Source organism: Ambystoma mexicanum, chromosome 10, assembly GCF_040938575.1.
Source record: "Ambystoma mexicanum isolate Mex_15411 chromosome 10, UKY_AmexF1_1, whole genome shotgun sequence".
Lineage (NCBI taxonomy): Eukaryota > Metazoa > Chordata > Amphibia > Caudata > Ambystomatidae > Ambystoma > Ambystoma mexicanum.
The window spans coordinates 682,972,851-682,998,923 of NC_090932.1; the positions used below are offsets into that span (position 1 = coordinate 682,972,851).

The window sequence follows — 26,073 nt, forward strand, 5'->3', positions numbered from 1 at the left end:
GTAGATTTATTTTTAAACCATCAGTTATAAACACAACACTTCTATTAACCTTTAAACAAAACCACACATTAAATATACTACAACTAACCAATTCACTTTTTACAGTATGTCTCAAGGTAAGTACCCTGTGTTTGAATGAACCAGTGTTATGAACAAAACACGATACCGCGGATACGGTTGTGAACACTTTTTGACAGCTTGGTCTACTAAATAAAAGCATATCCGTGACATGAAATGCTACCTGCGCAAAAACACACTTAGCACCTGAGATACCCAGAGGGAGTTGGAGGCAAAAATCACAGGCAATATTTAGGTTAGGCAGACAGTATTGAGAAACACTCAGAAACAGGAGTTCAAAAGTCATAGGGCCGGAGCCAGGGTTAAGTGACACCGGAGACCTGTTGCCGAAGATCACACCGTTAGACAGTTCACGATTCAGCGTAGCCCAAAAATACTTTGATATTGTCAATGTTCGGAAGCAAAAGTTATAAAAATGAGGGAAGACAAGGACGAGCCTTGACGATGGAGAAAGGGGATTCACCCAGTTTCCTCGAGCAGAACACAGTACCTTATTCCAATGGTGCAGCTGGTGCCCTGGCAGTTGTTCCTGTTGGTTTCCCGCAGACCCACGATTCCTGGAGCTTCGTTGTGCAGGACGACGTCTGAAGGGGGTCTGCACAACACAAGGATGAAGCCGGCAGCAGCGACAACAAATAAAAGTTGTGCTCCTTAAAAAAACAGGAGAGGCTCAGCAGGTGGCTATCCGGACCACTACAGCAGTGTGCAGCAATTTCGACCACGACGGAGACCTCTGTCTGAAGATGATGAGCTAGTTATCCCCACCAGGCTCAAGGGAAGAAGACTCCGGACTGGATCTTCTTAGTCGTCGAAGGGTAAATAGCTCAGGACTGCGCAAAACCCCCATTCACACAGCCTGGCTGTCAATCGCGCAGCAGGGGGGGTTGTCCAGCCGGGACAGCCACCTCAGCCAATCATGGCAAAGTGCGGCTTGGGTTTCCTAGGATACCCTGTGCAGGGGGTCACTACACCCCTCCCTCACATTCAGCCCACCTAGACACCCAGGCGCCAAGAGGAGGGCTTCTCTGCAGAAGCCCGCCAAAAGACGGTGAACAAAGAAGGCAAACCTAGTTTGCCGCGCAACGTAAAACACAAGAAGGACTTTAACAAAAAGAAATGGCGAATAAACCCAACCGGAGCCAAAAGAAAGACGATTTGGTCAAGCCGGTTTATGTTTGAGGCTAATATAATAGCTAAGAACAGTACCACGTTTATCTAATATAATCGTGGTCAAAAAGTTAGGGTAGATATCACTGCCACCAGCCAAGTCTAAATGTTAAAAGAGCGAAACAAAAACTCAGGGAGGTACAGACAGAAAAGGGGTACAGATTAGCCCTTTCCAGTACTCCATGTAAGATGGCGTGTACTGGGTCTGTGGTAAAAGTGACTATGTAAAGTAAATGGCAACTTTACCTTTCTCTGGGGGACAGTAGTCAGCCCCAGCGAAATGGAGTCAGAGGGCAGTCTAAAAGACAACCCTGGGTTACTACACTGAGGGTGCTGTGTAACCCATACAAGAACAGGGCATCTGGAGTGGTGTGCTCCAGTGCCCAAGATCACACAATGAGTAAAAACACATAGGCCAAAACACATTTAAGAGTGAAAAAGGATGTTCACTCTTACCAGGTGGAAAAAATAAACTCCAGAAATCCAGCAAAGCTGCTGGGGGACTCACTAGGTGAGGGAAATTAGCCCTAGAAGGAGAATTCTCCCTAAGAGACATCTGCAGGGCTGTTACATGGAGGTCAACACACACCTTCACGAGATTCTACTGTGTCGGCAGGGATTCCAGGGAGGAGTCGAGAGTCGGTCAAGCAGTGCTGCGCAACCTGTTCGCTTAAAGGTGAGCCTGGTGAGGAGGTAAGAGATGCTTATGTTGAGCCTTGCCACCTCCCGTGGTTGCGCATGGTTGTACTGCTATGTATTCTTACTTCATGAGCATGTTAATCCATACCAGACCCCGTGCTGGAGATGGAACAAGTTACTTACCTGTAACTGTTGTTCTCCAACATGCGTCTGGAATGGATTCACATGCAAACCCTCCCGCCTACCCCTCTGCGGCTCTTCTCTTGGGCCAACTGCCGCTTTTACGTGCTACCAAATTTGAAGATGGCTGCCAGAGGAGGGGCTTAGGTAGAGGGCAGTCATTGGTCAGGGTCAGTATGACCCAGAGTTCAATGATTGGTTGTCAGGAGAAAGACAGTTCAGAAATGAAACTGAAACTAATTTTCTCTTTACCGAGGATTCCCAGCCTGACGGGTAATATTCATGAGCATGTGAATCCGTGCCAGACCCATGCTGGAGAACAGCAGTTACAGGTAAAAAACTTGTTCCATCTCAGCAGCCTGGGTAATGCGTGAGTCAGTTATCCATATAACTTTGTTAAAAAAGAACTGGATTCTTGTTCTTTGCATCAGTCTCGACTCATCTGATTGTTCATTGAATAGCCATTAAGCTACAAATTGCAACTGACTAGCCACAAAATATACTTAAGAGTTGGGAAGTTTTATTCCCCCTAATTCGTATGAGTTCTGGAGCTTCCAGGGCGCCACCCGGCACCTTGAAATATGCTGCAGGAAGTTACTACATATGTTATGCAGTTTATCGAAGAACAACCTCTGTATTGCGAACGGGTCGTTTGTAAAGAAATGGAGGAGTCTCGGGAGCACCACCATCTTCAGCAGTGCTGCCCGTCCCATCATGGACAACGGTAATCTAGCCCAAAAGGGTATATTCCGTTCATTGCTCTCACTGTGTTCCATCTATGTTCTGTCTGAGGAGCATGATAAATGTCCACCCCCAAATAACGAAATGTGTACAGTTCCCATTTGAAAGGCAGCACCGGCAGTGCGCACACTGTCCTCCCGATATATCCCCCTAATGGAAACAGACTCGACTTCTGCAGGTTATTTGTTATGCCTGATAAAGCAGCGTATCGCTCCATCACATCTAGGACATATTGCAGATTCGTCTCAGGATTTTGTAAGTAAAGAAGCATATTGTCTGCATACAATGAGACGAGATGCCTCCCTCCCAGCATGTCTACACATGCCTCACTGTATTCATCTCGCAGATAAACCGCCAGTGGCTCCAACGCCAAAATAAACCGCTAGGCATGACAGTGTTGGCCCCTGTCTTGTATGCTTATGTAGCTGCCATTATTCTGAGATGACTGCGCCCGTCTTGACCCTAGCCATTGGTACGTTGTATAACAGTCACACCCATTTAATATATGTCGGTTTCATACCAAATCTTTGTAACACAGCCATGGCCATCTAACCGAATCAAACGCCTTGACTGCATCTAGTGATGCCACCACGCATTGTCGTCTATCTCCATGGGTACATTATATTACGTGGTGCAATCTACGCAAATTAATGGTAATATTTCTATGTGGGACATGTCCTGTCTGGTCCGAGTGTATACGCTTGGCTATGATCAATTTAGCCTTAGCGCCATTACCGCTGTGAGTATCCTCCCATCTTGGTTCAATAACAAAAGGGGTCTATAAGAGCCACAGTCTGTGTCTGGCTTATTCGGTTTCAAAAGGGGAACTATCATCGACTCCCTAAGGGATCTGGGTAATCTGCCCATTTCCGAAGATTTGTTTAGCATTTCTAGCAGTGGGGCCAGCATTTCTGTCTTGTATTCTTTATAGAATTCCCCTGGGAGCCCATCCGGTGCCGGAACCTTGCCTGTCGGTAGTTATTTGATCACATTCTCTAGTTCATCTATTGTAATAGGGACTTCCAACATATCTCGATCTTCTACACTTAGTTTAGGCAGGTTAAAATCCGACAGCGCTTCCTGTATCTCTGCCATATCGCACTATGGGGTTTCCTCATACAATCGCTTATAATATTCATACAAGCATTTATTTACTGCTTCTTGTGTCTTGCATAACTCTCTGTCCATTCCCACCACTGCTCTAACAGTCTCCCACCTGTTCTCGCTTTTGTAGAAGCCAGGCTAGCAATCGCCCCGGCTTGTCCCCTTCTGCGTGTTCTCTCAATGTACCTCCTGTAGCTTAAATTGCTTAATCTATCCCAATGTTTCCTACAGTCTTTTTGTAGACGGGCCACCTCCTGTGCTTCTTCTAGGGACCGCTCCCCATCTTGCGCTATAGCCTCTAACTTTCCCTCCACCTCCTGCAAATCTTGTAAAATCACTTCCTGCATTCCCTTTGACTTCAACAAGTCTGCTCCTCTCACTATCACTTGAAAGGCCTCCCATAGTGTACCTGCTGAATCCACACTGCCCCCTGTTATGTTGAAAGTATTACTTCACCTCCGCCCCCCCCCCTTACATGTTCCCGGAACCCTGTATCTGATTGCCTCCACCCTTAGCCTCCATGTTGGAATCCTGGTCCAAGGGGGGAGAGCCTGCCGTGCGACCACCAGAGGTGCATGGTCTGAGAGGACCCTTGCTTTGTATTCAGCACTTATGAGTTCTCCCAAGAGGTTTCCTCCCACGAAAACATAATCTATCCGTGTGTAGAGATTTGTGGGAGGAGTATATTTTGTATTTTTTGTATTTGTTTTATTTGTATCGCGCACCATCAGGCCCAGAGGCATCAGGGCGCAACTTTAGACATGGTTACGTAAGCATACAATTACATATATTCTACACATTAACAGTACAAAGTATTTGAGGCATACAGCAATATACATATTTACAGACCGAAGATTAGGGCAGGCGATTCCCGGGGTTGGTATAGTGGGAATATACCCGGTCTTGCTTATGCATCATCCTCCACACATCTTCCAGCTTGAATGCATGCAGCAACGGGTTTAGAGCTTTCGCTGCAGGGAATGGATGATCAAATTTACCATCCGACTTGTCTATTTTCTGTCGTGCTGTGAGCCTGGAGATTCCTTTTTCTTTTTGTGTGGCAAGTATGTTTCCTCTCGGAGGTGCTGGTCGCTGTTGGGATGGGATGAAGGCTTCTGGTTCGTCTTGGTGCTCGTATTGCTGGTTACCCCTTCGGTGCATTCTGTTTTTTTTGTGGCTGCTACCAATGGGATTGTGGCAGGTGTAGTTCTGAAAGAGAACCACTTCATGGGGAGGCTTTGCGATACAGTGATACCATCAACTACATTTGAGGAAAATTGGGGGAAATTCTCGGTGACTGGGGACCCCTCCAACTCTCATTTCGGATTGCCTTTCTCCCGCAGATTCCTCATCAGATGGATATCCCGTTACAGCTTCAGCTGCTTGAAAAAGCTTTGAAAGGATCGGGCAGTGAAGCTTGCAGTAGGCTGACCGCCCTCTAAGTCACCCGCACAGTCCACTGTTCGATCCTCAAGGGCTGAAATGCAAGGGCCTACCCCGGAGAAGGAAGATCAGCATTGACGGAAGGCCAAGAAGCGTTCCCATTCCCGGAGCCATTCGTCATCCTCCTCTCATAAGAAGAAAGGTTGCCACCGACATCGGTGCAAATCAAACTCTTCTTCCAAATGCGGTAAGTTGTCGGCAGGGCCGAATGGGAGTTTAAGTCCCAGATGCTACAGATGTTCAAGAAGGTTGCTGTGGTTGTGGGTGAGTCCCCGATGCAGCAGGCCCCGGTAGATGCAGTGGCGCCAGGTAACTCTGGGCCCAGAGCAAAACCAATTTGGACCCGATCAGCGTCGGCGGAGCCTTCAGGCTCGACGCCAAGAAAAGCTTTACCACCCTCAACGCTGGGACCTTCCTGCACACCACAAACATCGATTATCCATGACGCGCCATCAGCGTCCAGGACCCTGACTGCCCAAACCATCGACGTAAACTGCCCAAACCATCTACGTTGACTGCCCAAGCGGTCGACTGCCATCGAGCGGGCTTTCGTGCCATAATTGAGATCTGATTTTTTTCGTCTCCATAGCAAACATTTTCAGCGACGCTGGTGATGATAATCGAGTTAACGTCAACCCAATTTACTTGGGGGCTGATGGTACCTACTATTTTGTCGACCAAGCAGACCTGATAGTCTTGGCTAAGGGACTGCTTGATGCCAACGGGCCGGATATATCTCCATGTGTCGAAATGCAGCAGGCCCATACAAAATGTAGGGCTCATGTTGATAGAGTAGTGGATACCTTGGGGTTAAACATGCCAGCTCTGCTTGTCCGAGGTTATGACCTTATGGACATTCTCAATGAGGGCCCATTGTCAGAAAGAGCCGGTCAAGTGGCACAGCGAGTAGAGTGCTCGCTTTGACATCCGTGCAGACCCTGCTAACGCAGGTTCGAATCCCAGCAGGGCCAAACTCAGCCTTTCATCCTTCTGAGGTCGATAAATGAGCACCACACACCGTGGGTAATATTAAGCAGCGCCCAGGTACCTGAGGGTTCGTAACGCTGTATAAGTGCCAAATTATTATTATTATTTATTATTATTATGCCTTTCAATCCGTCTATTGCCGATCCCATTGCCACCTTATAGCAGCATCCTTGCACCCTTCCTCCGGTCAATTTAGACCTTCTATAGAAATATAGGCTGGCAAGGGGAGATCCCTCATTTCTCTCCTCTCAGCCTACACTGGAAGGGTTGGTCGTTCAGGTGGTCACAGTGTCCACCAGACCTTCTACTTTGCCAACCGACGGAGATGGCAGGAAAGTGGATGCCCTAACGAAGCAAGTATTTTCCTCTGGGAGCATGACGTTAAAAGCAACTAACATCGCCTTTGGCTTTGCAAAGTACTCCTTCTGCTTGTGGAAGGCATTTGATCAAGCAGCCCAGTACATCTCTGAGGGGCAGATTGGTAGGGTTAGTGGACGACAGAAAGGAGGTGGCCAGTCCGTCTTTGCAGACTGGCCTGGACATGGCAGACTTTGTTGGACGAACAATGGGCTCAGCAATGGTTCTTAGGAGGCAGGCCTACCTGCACACTGAGTTCTCTTCCAAAGACCAGAATAAGCTTCTTGACATTGCTTTTGATGGGGAGTCTCTTCGGCCCGGAGTCCAAGCTCACCGCAAAGTTGCTCAGCCCTCGCTGTAGCACAGCCAGCCAAATCTGCCTTTAGTTTCTCTACAAGGGGCAGAGGCTTTAGGCGCTACAACCCCTACAGCAGGAATGCTCAGCTCCCGCAAGCCAGTCAGGGGCAGAGGTGTTTCTCAGTGCCTCATAAGGGACAGGGGGGACCTCTAGAGGCCAGCAGACACCGCCAGCAGCGGCTGGGTCAGCTCCATCCTCAAAGCCGCTTTGATTTCTCCTCCTACGATTCGCCGGTTGGAGGACGGTTGACTGAGCATTGGGCCCAATGGCAAGAGATTACGTCTGACACCTGGACTCTGCAGCACGTGCGGTGGGGTTATGGTCTGCCTCTCTTAAGAAGGCCCTGAACAGGCCCCCACCACTTCCTTGCCAACCAGAGCGGGAGCTCCATGAAGAACTGCAAGCCCTGCTGTTCAAGGAGCCATTGATTAGGTACTGCCCGGCCAGAGAGGGTCAGGCTGGTATTCCAGGTACCCAAGAAGTGGGTGGGGGTCTACGTCACATTTTGGACCGCAGGGCTTTAAACACATTCTGAGGTTTATCATAGGGGACAAGCACCATCAGTTCAATGTGCTTCCCTCTGGTTTGACCTCTGCACCAAGGGTCTTGACCAAGCTTATGACGGTAGTCGTGGCCCACCTCAGGAGATTTTGCGTTAATTTGTTTCTGTACCTGGATGACTGGCTGATCCGAGGGAGGTTGGCGGAACAGGTCTGGTCCCATCTCGGGGACACCTGTTCACTACTCCACAGGATTAGCTTCTCCCTGAACTTGCAGAAGTCCCGCACAACACCAGCTCAGAGGCTACAGTTCATCAGAGCAGTCTTAGACACTCAGGCAGGGAAAGCTTTGCCTCCCGAGGAGAGAGTCACCAGTGTTGCACAGATGGTACAACTGTTTAAGAACCACGCCACCTTAGCGGCTTCCTTCTCTGCCGCTCAGGTCGCATGGCCTCCTGCATTTTTCTGGTGCCAGAGGCCAGACTGCAAATGCATTCTTTGCAAGGACTCATTCAAGGTCGCTGGTCCCAGTACTTCAGCGATTTGAGGAACATTCCCAGAGTGTCCAGGTCTGTGATTGACAACCTTTCTTTGTGGGCCATCAGCAGCAACATGCTGGCAGGGGAACACTCCTGGCCTCCGTGGCTCATGTCCGATAGGTCACGGATGCGTCCCCTGAAGGGGTGGGGCTGCTCACTGCGAGGACTTAATGGTGAGCGGCCTTTGGTCAGCAATGGAAGCTAGGTGGCACGTAAACAGGCTGGAGTTGCGGGCCATCAGGTTAGCCCTGAAGGCGTTTGTCTCCTTCTATGAAGGGGAAACATGTCCTGATCTTGACGGACAATATGTTGGCTGTGCACTACCTGAACAAGCAATGTGGTGTGCACTTCCTCCCCCCTTTACAGAGAAGCTATGCAGCTGCGGTTCTGGCTATTGGAGATCCAGATCTCGATCTCGGCCTCGGCAGTTCATCTGGCAAGGACATTAAACAGTTTTGCAGATGCTTTGAGCAGGCGGCATAGCAGGGTCTCACACAAGCGGGAAGTGTGCCAGGAAGTCCTAGATGAGGCCTTCTCTCTCTGGGGTACCCCAGCGGTGGATCTGTTTGCCACGGAGTTCAACAGGAAGTGCAGACAGTTCTGCTCAAGGGGATTCCCAGAGAATGGCATGCTAGGGGAGGCGTTTCTGGTGGATAGGACATTTCCTCTTTGCTACGTCTTCCCTCCGATTCACGTCATCCCGTTAGTTCTCAGGAGGTTTTGAGCCACCCTGATCTTCATCGCCCACATTGGGTGAGCAGGACGTGGTACTCTGACCTTCTAGACTTGACCACCTACCCACCTCTCTGGTTGCCTCGCCACCCAGATCTCCTAAGCCAGTCGGAAGATCAGATGCGCTACCCAAACCCGGAATTCCTCAACCTACATGCGTGGCTCTTGAGAGGGTGAGTTATGATGACTGGGACCTCTCTGAGGAGTTACTCTAGGTGCTGCTGGCTGCACACAGACTGTAGACAAGCTGGATAAGATGGGAGGCGTGGTGCAGGGAACACGAGATTGACCCGATGTCTTGCCCCACCAGTGCGGTGATGCAGTTCCTTCTGTCACTGGCCTCGTCAGGCCTTCAGGTCACCACATTCAAAGGATACTTGCAGCTTTGTGTTCAAGAGGTCTCTGGATCCTGGATCTTTCGTCACGATTCCGGTTATGGCCCAATTCCTGAAGGGCCTTCTGAATATTTTTCCACTGGCATCTGGTCTTTTCATCTAAAACCTTTCCATCGAAAATGATTCATTGAATTTCCTTTCCATCGAAAAGCATATTCATTGAATAATTTTCGATGGTTAATTTCGATGGATAGGGTTAGATTTGGGGTTAGATTTGGGGTTAGATTTGGGGTTAGATTTGGGGTTAGATTAGGGTTAGATTAGGGTTAGGGTTAGATTAGAGTTAGGGATAGACTAGGGTTACATTAGGGTTAGGGCTGAGGGAGGGTGGGTGTGGGGGTAGGGAGGCTGCTTCCCCCCCACCTTCCCAATATACAAAAAAACATTAAAACGTTACAAGGTGCTAGCCAGTGCCCAAATGACAGCACTGTACAGCTCAATGTAATGTTTTAACATAGAAAATAAAAGCATCGAAATGCTATATTTTACATTTAAAAGTACATATCCATTTGATGGAAAAGTTTAAATGGATATGTACTTTCAATATAAAACATAGCATTTTGATGCTTTTATTTTCGATACATCTTTTTCGATCCAATGACCATAAACCGTTTCTACCTACTCCCTTTGTCGTTTCTGATTGGGATCTAATCCTGGTCCTCACATTCCTTATGGCAGCTCCTTTTGAGCCATTACATTCTCGTTCGCTGTGATTGTTAACCTTGAAAACCGTATTCCTGGTGGACATGTCTTCAGCCAGGCGGGTCAGCGAGTTGCAGGCCCTTTCTTGCAAACCACGTTCCTTCCCTTCTTTTTGTAAAAAAGTATCTCTTAAAGTGAGTCCTAGGTTCCTGCCTAAGGTGGTGTCAGAATTCCATCTCTCCCAGGCAATTGATCTCCCAGTGTTCTATCCACCTCTGCACCCCTCTGAGGAGGAGCGCTGTCACCGGGCTGGACCGTAAGAGAGAGTTAAGCTTTTATGTAGCAAGGACGGCTGAGTGCAGAAAAGTCAACCAGTTGTTTGTGGCCTTCTCAGTTTCCAATAAATACTCAATGAGCAATTTATAATTTGTTTTTGTTTAGGGACTCTTTAGGCGAGGACTGTGAGGCATTCGCAAAAAGAGGGGGTCCACAACAAGCTACCTATTGGAGTAGGACTAAAGGAGTTGGGACTGCCTCACACTATGGGTGAAACTAGATGAACATCTTTTTTCAACTAATATAAAAAGATAGGGAGGTCGGAATTACAAAAATATATCATGTTTTATTCAATACCATTTCATAAAAAACATTTTGACGCCTGGTCACATTTTCAAATCATGACAACATAAAACAAAGTTTGTTATGAAAAAGAAAGACAGAAAATATGCCAATAGTTTTTTTTTTCCTGAGCATATATAACTGAAATATGTCTACAAAACAGCTAAGGTGGTGTTAGTATCCTATGGGTGACATTTTAATCAGTGCAATTCACATTTAGCTTTAGACAAAAGGTCCCCATAGATGTTGTGTCGACAGAAGTGTATCTGTTTATAGCCTTATTCTTGAACACACATATTGACGAGTAGTTTATTTTCGGGATGATTCGTCATTTGTGTAAGGCTTGTTCAGGACACGAGAAACCCAAAAAATGTAATGGGTATTTGTAATATGGTAAAACTGTCTTTTTCCAACGTATCGCAATAAAACCAAGAAAGGGAAAGTTTTTTCCGACCATACAGCTGTATATTTTTGTTTCATTGTGTTCTCGGCTCCAACACGAGTAATTAGTGGTGCTCACCATTTATATTAATTATTCTTCATTTTAGCCATAAGTTCTTTTAGAGGGTAGATATTTGCCGCTATAATTTAATGTACTAATCCAAAACAATTATTTTTGATACATTTGCGGAGTTATGACATATATATATATATATATATATATATATATATATATATATATATATATTTCTTAATGCTACCATACCGCGGGCAAGGATTTGGCCCCTGGCATCAGGGCCCACTCCACCAGAGGGGTTCCTACCTCTATGGTAATTGTTCATTTATAACACGCTTTATACCTTGAGTGGGTTCTAAATGCAGGATCAGGATTTGAACCTGTGTTGCCTGCGTTGTCTTGCTTCCATGACAAATGGCGTTGCCCCTGAGCTATCGTTCCTTCCCATTGAAGGAGAAATTACTTAGCATATTGTTCTTTCTATGGATTCTTCTCCCACAGATTCCTCATCACCCCTCCCACTCATTGCTAAGAAAGCGTTGGCAGTAGGTGGCTCCCTTCTCCTGAGAAGGTGTTGGCGAGGGTTCCAGGGTCTTTTGTCCTCTTCTTGTTTGCAAACCACATGCCTTCTTTTCTCAAAAATAAAAAAAGATCTATTTTATCCCAGTTGGGATTTGGTTTTATTCTAATCCTCTGTTGGCTATTTGGCCATCTTTTTCTTGCTAGTTTTCCTCTGCAGTGGCTGAGCTTGGGCACAAATGTGGGAACTGAGGTAACTAGGTGTAGTGACGCAGTATATGTACGACGCATGATGTCCCGTCCGGAGCTGACAATCGAGCAATGAGTCAAGATGGATCAACATTCCAGTCAAAGTCCACTACGCCCCTGTCAATGTTTTCCAAGCAGCCGAAGCTGGAAAGGGATATCTATCTAAAGAGGAATCTGCGTGAGAAGAATCCATAGGAATAACACTGCGGTAAGTCATTTCTCATTCCTATATCTCAGGCAGGACTGGTTCTGGCTTTGGTCTTGGGGAGCCTCTTACGGTAGGTTGAGACGCCCCACCTCCCCACCCCTCTTTGACATATTCATGACCCTGAACCTGTCACAACAAGTGTTGGCCAAGCTAAAAGGCAACTTGTGTTACAAAGGTGTAAAACAATTATGGGAAAGTTCTTGAGAGATCTTCTCCCAATCTAACCACCTTAGCGGAAGCTGAGGGGTGGATCATTTACCAAAATTACACTGATCACGGGCAGGCAGAAGAGAGGCGTAGACCAAGGACTTTACGCCTGTTAAACCCTTTGGCGGTATGGGGTAGTAGGAGCAGTTATGTTTCCTCATGCCGTGTACACCTATTCACTCAGGGACCACTTTGGCAGCTCGTGAAATCGCTGGGCCTGTGCTCTCTGTCTTGGTTCTGCTGAAGGAGGTCCAGGGGTCTCTGGTGCAGAGGTCACTTTCAGCATCAGGATTTGGGTCGGGCTAGTCTGCGGTTCTGCACTCTGGTGAGACAGTTTGTGTCTGGACAGCTAGATGACCTTGGTACCATGAAGAAAGGCCCACCATATTGTTGACTACCTCATAGGGTCTTAAGGACATTATGCAGACTGAGATCAGCAATGGCAACTTCGTGGCGGAAGCAAAGAAGCTGGTCCTGCGAAACCTCTTTTCGTGCTGGATAGCTGCAACAGCATGCAAAGGCCTCTTTTTCACAAGGGCAGGCTCTGTGGATTCCCATGTTTGAGTTTCGAATGGTGACTGATGCAGCAGGGAGCCCACAAAGAAGCTGGTCAGACTGTGAGATTTTTCTGGGACAGTTCCAAACGCTTCCGATGGCAGGGTTCACTATCAGTAGTCGGGCTGGTTGTTACCACTTGTCCAGGGGTTAAAACAATGATGAAGGCGTTCTGGAGATAAGCAAAGGTTCAGGACTTGACTGGAATGGTTGATGAAGACCATGCTGGATCGCTGCACCAACGATTTCCGGGTTTTTAGCAGGATGCTAAATTGGTCTTGGCTCCAACAAAGATCTGTTGAATGTCTTTAATAGTCCTCCTTTTATCCAGTTTTCTAACTGGTACCCATCAATGGTAAGGCTCTGCACCATTGAAAACGGGCAGGGTGTGTCAAATCATGCACATTCGTCTGGCCAGCCCTGCTGCCCAGCAACAGTCACGCTTTGGCATTGATGTAAACTGGGACCAGTCAGTCCCAGCCCCCCTCTGCTTTGCCTGGGAAAGATTATGCTTTCCCAAGAAAAGGGCTTACAACATATGGCAAATCAATCTCTGAGAGCAAGGTCAAAATACAAGATGGCCAAAGGACATGCGAAAATCGTGACACAGCCCTTTTAGTGTATGTGGTACTCTAAAAGACATAGCGGTAAAATCCCAAATGGCACAAGACAATTAAAAGATACATGAGTGATGGTTGGGAGGAGGGACCATCAAAACAGAAAGGGAGGCACGAAGGAAATGAGAAACCAAGCTCATAAAGCAGCCCCTCAAAAGGTTGTTACCTATATACTAGACAAAAATGCTAATGGGGCTATATCATTTCAGGGAAGTAAAGTGGGGTGCACCGATAAATTCTTATTGACTCAAACATGTGCCAATTATATGCAAACTCTAATTTTGCAACCAATAACAGCAATTAAAAAACATATTTTATTAGTATAAGTAGAGATAAAAAAGTAAAAAACACACATCACAGGACAGTCACAGAATTTAAACACATCTAGTTGATTAAGTGCTTTGTGCTGTGCAATATTATGTAAATAATTACATACCTCAATCATTCACTAGCCGTACTCATTCTCTCCCATTCATACTATTTTGACAAACAAAAACCCAGCAGGTTTCATTCCTTTGTGTCTGATATTCTAATGACATTCTAGGAATTTCATTACGGGGTGACTGTCTTATTCTGTGCAGTGCAGCAAAATCTATAGCTTTCTTTCCACTTCTTTTATTCATAAACAGACTCCATTTTCTTCTCCGTATTTAAGAGAGCTCTGAATGCTTCTACTGGACCCAACATACTCTCCCGGTTTTTACTCAATAACATATGTGGAGCTGTTATCCTCTGGAACAAGGGCAACAATGGCGCCTCATCCCATGGTCGCCCCAATTCGGATTTTATGCCACAATCCGGTATTAACGTCTGCACGGTCGCTGTCTTTATTTTACTGGTTAATTAAAGCACCAGATTCCGCGGTGGTAACATTCGGCACAAAACACGCCATGTTTGGAATCGCGTTTTAATCCTCTAGCAGGGTTTTACCCTGGGCTGAATCTCGTCTCGTATCAACGCAGTGGTGTGGTCCAAGTTTCTCTGGGTGGATGAAAAAACCACCAGGAGGGGGCCACCATCCCGTTTTGGAAACACCATGCAAGTAACCACAAAGTTACAAAAAAAAGTTAAAAGTATACCAGCCGCACCTTAAGGTGAAAGAGTGCAGTGTGATGAATCAGTAATGATTCCTCCCAAAGTCTTGTCCTTGGACCTTCCTCATGTGTCCAGGGGAAGGCAGACGCTCCTGATCCCGACCCTTGGGTGGTGTTCTGTGGGAGGATTGCGGGGAGGAAACCGGTTAGGAGGAGGAAACGCCCCCGTTTAACTTTCCCTGAAACCCTAGTCTTTGGTGGCTTATTGCAAAACAGAAAGAGTTACAAAAAAAAACTTTATTGCCAGGGACTTAGTCCCATAATTCCCTCAGTACTGGGACGAGGAAGAGGGATGCAGAGGAACACTACTGTGGGAGTGGACTCCTAATTAGTGTAGATGATCTACACCTGAAGGGGACTGAGAGGCTTCAAAAGCCTGCTTAGGTGCAGGCATCAGCAGTAGCAGGAGGATTAAAGCAGCAGAAGAGGAAGAAGCAACGCAGCCATAGCAGCTGCTGAGAGGGAAGCCTGCGGTGCAAGAAGATGCCGAAACCACAGAAAAGCCTGAAGCTGTGGCGGGTTCTGAGAGCGTCTTAGTCGTAGACTCTCCCTGGAGCAGAGGTCACGCGGCAGGAAGCGACCCTGGACCAACACCATTTTGTTGTGCATATTTCATGCTGCGGGAAGCAGCAGTAAAAAGGGAAGCCTCTGCAAAGGAGGCTCCATTCCTCAGTGGCGTGAGGAGAACCAGAGGAGGCTATCCACCCGACCTTGAGGAGCCACAAATACTGAAGACCTGTGAAACACAGCTGAGCGTAATTGAGCGAGTTACCCGGTGAGTTCACAGCTTGCACCTGACACCGGAGTGCTCCAACACTGTCTGCGTGTTCACGACAATCTGCTTCACTCGTGTGTGTGTGTGTGTGTGTGTGTGTGTGTGTGTGTGTGTGTGTGTGTGTGTGTGTGTGTGTTTGTGTGTGAGAGAAAGAAGCTGTAACAGTAGTTTTGAATACCAAAATGTGCGAAACCAACAAAAGTCATATCTATTCAAGGAAAGTGACTGTGTAAATAAGCGTATGAGCTTGTGGAAAGTTCAAAAACCCTGTGGGGAAGCTGAGAAATGTTCAAGAGCTTACACGCAATACCCAAGCCAAGAGTGGGTTAACAACCGCCAACACCAATATAACAAACAGTGCTCAAGGCAAGAGGGGAATACTGAAAGGGTTAATGATCATAAGGCTTACTGCTCGTGCCGTAAGGCAAGAAGTTGTTACTTAAAATGGCCTGGCAAAGGAATAAACCAGGTAGTAGTAGGTGCTGAACTGTGTTTCTAACAGAACCAACTCATACTGATGTGTGGAATTCTTTGAAGAATTGTGAAAGCGTGTTGAGGAAAGGTTTCAATTCTTCTTGAATCCAAAGTTGTATTGAAACATCCTGGCAGACATTGTTCAATCTGGCTAAGACTATCAAGGTGAAGTTGGAACAAACTATTTCTTTCTAAAACCAAAAGTTGAGAGAAATTATCCTGGCCAAGACTATTTCTATTGTTCACTTTTAGAAGACATGCAAGACAGTTCTAACTCGAGGAGGAGTTGTAACTTATTATTACTGAAGCAACTGAACTTTGTGTTATCAAGTACACATCCTTAAGAACGGTATTGGAACTTTGTATTAAACCGGATTTCCTTTTTTCTTTCCAACTGTGGAGTAAACCTTTCTTCAAATCTGGGGAATAGAAACTTACCCAGGTTATAAGAAGAGACATTGATCATATTTTGAATCTAATAATATGTTACTTAACATTATTGAATTGCCATATATTTCCTTATTGTTTTATTGGTTGTACATCTGTGAGGAGCAGATATCCGTTTGTTAGTGTTTTCTTTAGTTTATTTTAGGCATTGAAATCATCATCAGGGTAGGGATAGTGAGGCGTTTATCCAACTTTTTTATTTAATAAAATGGCTAAAGTTGAAAAATCTTTACAAAGTCGTGTGCCTCACATTTCAAACCCCACACTGCAGTGTAAAATAAACAGTGAATTTTACAGTGGAGAGCAGAGTTCTCCTGCACTGATAGCCATAGGGGCTGAACAGTGCCCCCCAAAACAGATGAGCGTAGCAAGGCAAGTGAAGTCAAAATGCTTCACTTCCCTCCAGAAGTGAGGTCAGGTACAAAACCGCAACAGCAAACAGTTGAGGGATCCATGGATGTCTATGGATGGAAAGTAGCAAGATGAAAATCTTTCCTAACATGGTTTGTTTTAGGTTGGAGCTTTTGAAAGCTCTTTGTTTGCAAAGCCTTATGACATGGTGGTCATTACTAGTGGGGCTCAAGTTGCAAAAGCAATAGTTCAAAGCTCTTCAGGTAAAGCACCAAGCTGGTCACCAAAATAAATGTTTCTTAGTACTCTATTGTAAGTATTTTGAGCTATGAACGATAGAGTGCCAGAGCAAAATACATTATTTATCTGTCACTGTGGTTCTCCATTCTTCCTATCTTTTTTATATGCATCCCACTTGTCTCCCTCAGTGGGCTGAAACCTGGCAGTGCATTACCACTACATGAAAGAAGTATGTGTGTACTATTATTTATTGAACAGATAGGAAGTATTTTTTAACAGAAATGACTTGTGAAGAATATTTTTATGTATGGTGGAAGCAGTCCGCTTTTAAAGTAGAAGATGGTTATGAGCATACGCCTGGTGCAGGAGGTGGTAGAACAATGTAACATAAACCGTGGACATTAGCTGCATAACAGTCATAAGCAGGATTTACTTAAATTACCTTTTGCCTGTAATCTTTATAGAGTAGTATTCATATTTTCAATAACAGGTGACATCAGGAGAGGTAGGCTGGAGGTCAGGTTGAGATAAGGTAGGAGACATCCCATGACTGGCTCGCAAGTGGAGTTTGTTGGGGTTGGAACAATTTCACTGAGATGCTGGCTTTAATTGATAGGAGGGAGAGTCTTCAAGTTGAGGGAGCCAAGAAGAGAGGAGCAAAATAAGAGGAGCAATGTGGGAGGTTGGGGTGGGGTCGGAGAGGTTGTGGCGAGAGGAGGACCACAGCCACCAAGAGAGTTGAGAGATAAGTCAGCAAGGTATTGGAGGGTGGGGGGCAATCCATTGTTAGATTTGACATAAAGAAGCGACCTAGCCAGCATTTTTCATTAAGAGACATTTTCAGCATTTTATCTGTGTTTAGGGGTGAGATAGGGTAAGAGTAGGTTGTAAAGAGCGTGTGTTGTTAAGTTGAGAACTTTAAGGGGAGAGTGGTAGAGAGGAAGAGATTAAGATGAGTGGTGGGTGCGGTATGGCAGAGCTTTCTTGTATTGCAAAGATTGATTCTGGCTGCAGTGGCAGCATCGATAGTGAACTATTAAGAGTTAAGGGTCGCTGTCAAAGAGTGATGCTATGATTATGAGCATTGGGTGACTGATTGACGAGTTCAAAAGAGTCAGAGGGAACTAAATGGGAGAGCATAGTTAGCATTGGAAACGGGGAGAAACATGACTTTTGCTAACATGACTTTTGCTTTCGAAGAGTGTTCATCGGGTAGTTAAATGCTATCCAGTCGCGGATAGCTATGAGGCAGCCGCTTATGCATTTCAAGACAGCAGGGATGAAGGAAAAAAGATTGGCGTTTCATCAACAAAGATGTGGTAATGAAGTTCAAAGGAATGAGATTAGTTTAGCCTTGGTGTAGGTGTTGTGGGCTGAGGGCTGGTGTTCATTATATGTGACTAGCTGGGGTACCCAGCGTTGCCAGGGTCCTGATGGAGTGGTGTCTCATGTGTCCTGGATGATGTTGCTCTTGACAGCAAGTCTTGCTTCAGTTTGCTCTGGCATCTCATTTGCCCTGGAGAAAGTTGTTTTAGTCCTCTAGTTGGCAAGTCGTGCTGCTGTTTGTTGTTGTGTTTCAGAAGCTCTTGATATTGATTTTCGCTTTGCATCAGATGGAGCTTTTCCAAGCGATGTTCATTTTTTGTGAGCCATGTTTCAGTCACTCAATGGCTGCAGCACATTTGAGAAAATGTCCAAGTTAGATTGATTGTGCTCTCTTCTCGTGAATGAACTTCGGTAAACTGTAACCTTGCCATTTCCCATATTTGGAGTGGCCTGATAAAATAAGTTAATTCCCTTTAAAAATGCTTTAATAAACACTTTTGAACTGTATACAGTAGTAATACAAAGGAATAACCAACACATCAAACATTTTGCTTCTGACACTTTTCCAAATGTTGCCTCCTTCTAGTACCTACTGTAGTGAATCGGGGTGAGCATCAGTAAATGATGGTGTCTACGGAGTGAATTTTTTTGATTCCAAAAATATACTACAATCTTGCCCCAGACAAATGAGAACTCCATGCAAAATTTGGTAGCAATGGGTTAAACGGTGTGGATTTGTATAGCCGAACAAACATACACATATACATACATTCAGCTTTATATATCAGAGTTCAAAGAGGTAGGATTTTAAATGGCCTTCAGGGCTGGGCTCCAGCCTCCAGAGTGACATTGTGAATTATTAAATAAATACTTACTGTTGTGCCTCTTGAGACTCCTAGCCCTTTTTCACCCTGTTCCCATCCCCCTTAACTCGCATTTTTCTGTACGACAAGGCCTCTAGCCCTGTTCATTAGCCTTTCTAATTTACCTATGGTAGACAACAGAAAAAGGAATTGCAAAGCAGGTGGCTGGGTGCGTGTGTCTTGGGTGGTTGGTTGGGGCTTTCCCATAGGTGTGAATGCACGCTCCTGGAATTAGTGTTTTTATAGAACATATTCTTCAAAAAGCCCTTTTGACTGACAGTTGCATTTTCCAAACTTAAATTAATGACTGCTTTTATGTAAAGAACACACAATAATGTACTATACCAGTTATTGAACTGGAGGGAAACGATGTTATGTGAATAAGACAATAACTGTTTTCATGTGCCTTAGGATCCCACAGAATTTGAAAACCTCATTGCGTCCTTAAAGATTTCGACCGAAAGTGATGAAAAGTGCCCTCAATCCAAAGATGATGGTGCCAATAAAGAGGAGCATCTGTCTCCGCAGTCTTTTGCACTGGTTTGTATGCTATGGAACTTAATAAATATTCAATACATGTTGCTCTGTTTGAATATTGTATAGTTCTCACTTTCCTTGATAATGTCCATTAATGTCCAGTACCAGTAAGGACAACATCGCCTCTCTCCTGCCGATTTCTGCAACCACTCTTTCGCCACTGGCTCTTTCCCACACTCCCTTGTGCACCCTCTCCTAAAAAAGCCATTGTCTGACCCCTCCTGCCCTGCTAATTATCACCCTATTTCCACCACCCCATTTGTGGGTAAACTCCTGGAGAAGTTGGTCCTCCCCCAACTGACCCTTCATACCGAACTTGTTGGTTGCCTCCCTGACCATCAATCTGGATTACTGGCATCCAGAGGCACGGAAACTGCTCTCCTGAACACCCTTGAAGACATGCTAGCAAATCTCGACTCTAACTCTCCTGCTTTTCGTATTCTACTCTCTTCTGCCTTCGACACGGTCAACAATTCTATCCTCTTAAAACCGCTATGTGATACCCTAGGTATCACGGACCGGGCACTGGACTGGCTGACTTCTTTCCTCACTAATCGCCCTTTCTCCTTCACCACCTCTCTCTCTACCTGTATCTTCCCCCAGGGCTCTATCCTATCGCTGTGGCTCTTCAAAAAAAATCTCGCCCCTCTTTCTCACCTAATTTATTTATTACAAGTTTTTATAAACCTTGCCACGTGCCCGAGGGCCGCAGAGCATGCACAGAAAACGAACAAAACAGACCAACATTAAAGGTAGGACCAAAAGATATAATATCAGTAGGGTAGGATAGCATTAAAAACAGAATCAAATTAATCAAAAGGTAGGTTGAAGAGATAAGTCGTTAGCCTTTTTTTAGTAGTAGGAATAGCTCTGAGGCTATACGGAAGTGCATTCCAGGCAATCCGACTCTGGACATTGAAGCTACGTCCGCCAGCTTTGGCCAGTTTAAACCTTGGCTGTACAATTTTCAGTTGGTTCTTGGATCTGAGGGTGCACACAGGTACGTACTGAGACAGGCGATCCTCAAGATATTTCAGAGCCAGATTCATTTGTGAGTCAGCGTAAGAGGTTTATGTGTGATTCTATGCTTCACAGGCAGCCAACGAAGATCCCGCCTGGAAGTGGGTTTATGGGCCCCCCCAGAAAGGCCTGAAATGGCATAAACTGCACCATTCTGAGAGATCTGAAGAGATGAACATTGGACTGAGAGCAGCCACTCAGAAGGCTGTTGCAATAATCCAGGCAGGATTTGATAAGAGCGGTAGCAAGGATGGCTGCGTTTTCATCTGTCACAAAAGGTCGGATTTTAGAGTAGTTTGTTGACTAGGCCACATGACGAGCGAGTCTGAGCAACATGCTGGTTCATGGTCAACTCTGCATTATGTATTATACCCAAGGTCTTAACCTTTTTAGCCACTTGAATAATAGTGTCCGAAATGGAGAAACGCTTATATTCCTGTGGTAAGATTTTAAATGTAGAGCTAGAAGCCACGATCAAAAGTTCAGTCTTCTTGGTGTTTAAGGCTAGGGAGTTAGAAACCATCCAGGCTGCATAGTTGATAGAATTCAAAGAAGCTAAATCCTGAGCGTAGAGACCTGCGAGTTTCATTACGACCTGGGTATCATCTACTTAGTTAGTTTACTGGACACCCATGTCATCCAAGAGTCTCAAAAAGGGGATAATGTAGATATTGAACGGGGAGGGGGAAAGACAAGATCCCTGTGGGACGCCACAGGAGATAGGAGTGGGCGTCAAAGAGGCCTCACCAAAGGTCACTCTAGCATTACCCACGCCTAAAAAAAAGCAATACATTGGGATGCCTGGGGAGGGAACAGCCTGCCACAGAGTCTCTCCTCTAATAAAGTATGATCTGCAAAATGGAATGCAGATGACAAATCCAAAAGCATCAGCAATGCTTGTTGTCCAAGGTCAATGATATTCAAAAGGTTTGCCTTGAGGCCCAGCATTGCAGTCTCTGTGCCATTGCCGAATCTGAAGCCTGACTGATGGTCGATAAGAATGTTATTTTGTTCAACAAAATTCAGGAGGTGGATATAAGCCACCTTATCAAAGATCTTCAGAAGAAAGGGAACATTTGTTATTGGATGATAGTTGTCCACAGAAAGAGGATCCAGGTTGTCCTTTTTTAAAAGAGGGACGATCCAAGCCCCTTTAAGAAATAAAGGGACAGACCTCTCGGCAAACGAGAGGTTGATACATTTGGTAACCCAGGGAAATAGCACATCAAAGCAATTAATAAAGAGGCTGGAAGGAAAACATAACCCTGGCACAAGGTAGGCTTTATGCTAGCAATAAATTGTGAGATCCTAGTTTCAGAACAGGGGACAAAAGTAAAGAGTGAGGCAGTAGCTTTGGGGCAACTATGTTAAAAACTAATGGGATTGATATTTTCACTGCTGTGGCATTGGTCCTTAATGGAGTGATGGAGCTTTGATGAGTGGCAACCTTATTAATAAAGGCATTATGAATGGTTTGGCACCAATCATTGTCTCTTACTGGAGCAGGCATGGAACACTGCTTACACGTAAATTCACTCAAAATAGCAAAAAGTTCTCTGGAGCTGGATTTGGCATTCGTAATCCTAGCGTTATACAGAGAGGATTTGACAGATAAAATGGCTTCTTTAAATTGCTTAACAGAAGATTTATAAGCAGCCAGAGTAGTAGGAGAGGGATTCTTACACCAACAGCATTTGTCGGGTCTGTTTCTCGAGTCTTAAGATGGATGGTAGTGTCATCAAACCAACCCTTGTTAACAGTTTCACTCTTTACAAGCTGATTTTTTTAGGGGTGCTAGGAAGTTGACAGTACCCTCAAGGGTATTGGTGATGTGAAGGGCTAGCTCATCTGCCCTAACAAAATCCTCTAACAGACCAAGCTTGTCACTAAGTGAAATAAGAGTTTTTCAGGGGTTATACACTTCCAATTTCACGTACAAATAACTGATCTAAGGTCGGTGTCTAATCTGGCTGGGGGCCCCGCTAGGTTAATATTAAACGAAAGGAGGTGATGATCAGACCATATACATGGGGAGATAACCAATTTGGGTAAAGTAAGATGGTGTACAAGAAGCCATAGAAGAGTGTGCCCTGCAATATGTGTAGGGCCTGACACCTTTTGAGAGAAACCTATATCATCTAGAGCACGTAATAGAGAGCCTGTTGCAGCGTCAGAAGAAGTGTCAAACTAATAATTAAAATCTCCCATCACCAGGACTGGAGAATGGGACTTAGTGATGTTATTTACAAGATTTAAGAACTGTTCCTCAAAATAGGGGAGAACCCTGGGAGGTCTATAAATATCAATAATGGAAAGTGAACCATTCTTTGAAAGTTTGTTTCACCACGAGATGCACAGTCTGCTGAAGATTCGTGAGGACTTAGGTGATATTGGAGTGAGTTTAAAAAAATAAAGCTACCCCACCCCCTCGGCATATATTACGATCGGCACAGAGGAGAGAATAATTATTTGGGACAGCGAGTAGTGCTTCAGTAGGAGTAGTTTCACTGAGCCACGATTCAGTAATTGCAAGCAGATCTGGCCTTGAGCACAATAAAAGATCTGCAATCTCTACTCCATGTAAACGAAGGGAACGAGTATTCAGGAGGGCAGCATGAAGAAAAGGGTCAGCAATCTCCTCCCTCTCTCCTCGTTTCCAGTGTTATCCTGATGACACACAGCTCTCCTTCAAACTTCCCTCTACTACCTCGTCTTCCTCCCCTCTCATCCTGGATTGCCTGACTGCTATCCAGGGATGGGGTGCAGCTAACAATCGCTGTCTTAATGCCAGTAAAACAGAGATCCTTCTTATCGCGACACCTGTGCCCTGTTTCCCTCCTAGCCTCTGGCCGCTCTCCTTGGGCCATCTACCCCAACCATCCTGCGAGGCCAGAAAACCCTGTGGTCATCTTCGACTTCTCTCGCTTCTTCACCCCACACATCTTGGACCTTGCTAAGAAGGCCCACTTCCAGCCTCACCTCCTTGGAGGCATTCTCCCTTTCCTCACCTTTCCCTAGAAGCTCAATGTCTCCAGAGTTCTGGTCCTCGTAAGTCTGGATTAATGCAACAGCCTCTTCCTCAATCTCCTGCTTTTTTCCCTACTTCCCTACGCCCCCTTCAGCTAATCCAGAATAGGGCTTCAAGACTTATCCTTGGCCTCAAGCCCAGGGACCGTATCTCTCCAGCCCTAAAATCTCTCCACTGGCTCCCGGTTGCCACAAAGATCCAATTCAAGACCCTCTGCATCATCCACAAGGCTTTCTGGGGCCTGGGTCCACGTCCACTCATTTTCAGGCTGCCCTCGGCCACCACCTCTACCTTTCTCATCTTCGATTGCCTAACTGCCATTCAAGATCGGTGTGCCACCATCTCTCCCTAAATACTTCCCTGCTAGAGCCCTCTGCTCATCGAACTCAAAATATTTGATTGTCAAACACTTCTGCATGCAGAGAGTGGGTGGCACGTCGCTCTCTGTGGCTGGTGCCTCTCTCTGGAACAGCCTCCCTGCCCCTCTCAGACTTGAGCCGGACCTCCTTAAGTTCCGGAAACTTCTCAGAACTCTTTCCCTCGCTCCTTTCCCTGCTGACCACCCCTCTGCCACTGAAACTGGCGGCCTGGTCCTTCATGCATCTTTCAGGTTACCAGGCCATCTGCTCAGTCGACACCAGTATCCTCCCCGCTCAGCACTGCCCTTGTGGGCCCCCCTGCCTGGCAATTGTGCATCCCACCCTTGGGATCCCTCCGCCCAGCACTTAGCCACTGGCCTCCTCACCTGGCACCCCTTGGCACTTCCCTTCCCTGATTCACCAGCACTTGCCGATTCCTTACCCCCACCCCATTAATATATCTCCTGCACGTCTCTTCACTGCACTTGCACATCGCAACCCCTAGTAGCACCACATGTTTATATTTACTGTTCTTCTCCATTGTAATTACGCCCCATGCCCCCCCCCCCCCCATTTGCTTTGCTGTGCTTGGAAACACCATTTTGTTGTATAAGCGCTTAACAAATGCTCAATAAATGAATAAATGTCAACATTTGCTTATTATGATTTAAGATGTTTGCTGCCTGGAGCATTTCAGAATGAACGGTCCTTCTTTATGGGGGGATTTAAAATGAAAAACCTTTTGAATTGGAACATATGTGGCCTCTCTGGTAGGATGCCAATATTTCTGTTTTGCTTATTTTAGAAAGGTACTCAGATGCTCAAAGAAATCTTGAAAATTGATGGCTCAGACGCCGTCGAGATGCAGCGAGAAATGAAGCCATTGACAGTGGAGAGTGGAAAGCGGGATTCTCATGGTCCTTTCTCTCAGCGCAGGCAAACTAAGAAGATGGGTATGATGTGGAAAAATAACTCCCCTCTCTTTGAATGTTCCTGTTATTTTTACTGTTAAGATTATAATCATGCGTTCAGTTGTGGTGCTGTGTACTGGCATTTAATTAGCGTTAATGGCGCACCAGGAAGTGAACAGAAAGTGACTGTTTGCTGTTAGTCACTCTGCTCGTGTGGACTCTGTTCGTTTTTTGCCCTGGAGGAAGGACTTTAACGTGACACACACGGTGTCTTGGACCCTCCCCTGAACTCAGCTCTCCCATTGGCTCCGGCATTGGAAACACGCCCCCACTCCACCAGGAAGTGCTCCTAAATACTCGAGCACTAGCGCACCAGCTCGCGCACCAGGAAGTGAACAGAAAGTGACTGTTTGCTGTTAGTCACTCTGCCCGTGTGGACTCCGTTCGTTTTTTGCCCTGGAGGAAGGACTTTAACGTGACACACACGGTGTCTTGGACCCTCCCCTGAAGTAATTCTCCTCCCCGTCTCTCCCGCACACACCCTCATTCCCTGTGCACTCCCCCCCCCCGTCACCTTACCACCCCCTCCCCCTCAGCTGCTGTGCTAGCGTTAAACTCCCGCCTCCTAGAGCGGCGCTTGTAACTTAGGTCTTCTTCTCTTTCTGTCTCCCGCCTAGCTCAGCTCTCCCATTGGCTCCGGCGTTGGAAACACGCCCCCACTCCACCAGGAAGTGCTCCTAAATACTCGAGCACTAGCGCGCGCACCAGGAAGTGAACAGAAAGTGACTGTTTGCTGTTAGTCACTCTGCCCGTGTGGACTCCGTTCGTTTTTTGCCCTGGAGGAAGGACTTTAACGTGACACATACGGTGTCTTGGACCCTCCCCTGAAGTAATTCTCCTCCCCGCCTCTCCCGCACACACCCTCATTCCCTGTGCACTCCCCCCCCCCCCCCGTCGCCTCCCCCGCCCCCCCCCCCTCAGCTGCTGTGCTAGCGTTAAACTCCCGCCTCCTAGAGCGGCGCTTGTAACTTAGGTCTTCTTCTCTTTCTGTCTCCCGCCTAGCTCAGCTCTCCCATTGGCTCCAGCGTTGGAAACACGCCCCCACTCCACCAGGAAGTGCTCCTAAATACTCGAGCACTAGCGCACCAGCGCGCGCACCAGGAAGTGAACAGAAAGTGACTGTTTGCTGTTCGCTGGTCGCGGCGCGTGGTGCGCTGCCCATTATTAGATCTCCCGTATTCTGAGGCCCTAATCCTAATTAGTACCTTTATTTCATGTGCTATCAGCCATGGATTTAAGGTCATCTAAATCGGCCCAGTTAGTGCATGACACCAATGGAGATAAATTTAAGTCAGC

General features: G+C 46.2%; 1 protein-coding gene across 2 annotated transcripts in view; it reads left to right on the forward strand.

Annotated features, from left to right (window-relative positions):
- Positions 1-26,073, forward strand: part of XRN1 (5'-3' exoribonuclease 1) — a 2,611,979-nt gene that overhangs the window by 2,244,057 nt on the left and 341,849 nt on the right. For both annotated transcript variants that reach the window (XM_069618274.1, XM_069618273.1), the window contains exons 36-37: positions 19,274-19,402; positions 24,612-24,759. In XM_069618274.1, the coding sequence (XP_069474375.1) occupies positions 19,274-19,402; positions 24,612-24,759 (277 nt within the window). The remainder of the gene's footprint in view (positions 1-19,273; positions 19,403-24,611; positions 24,760-26,073) is intronic.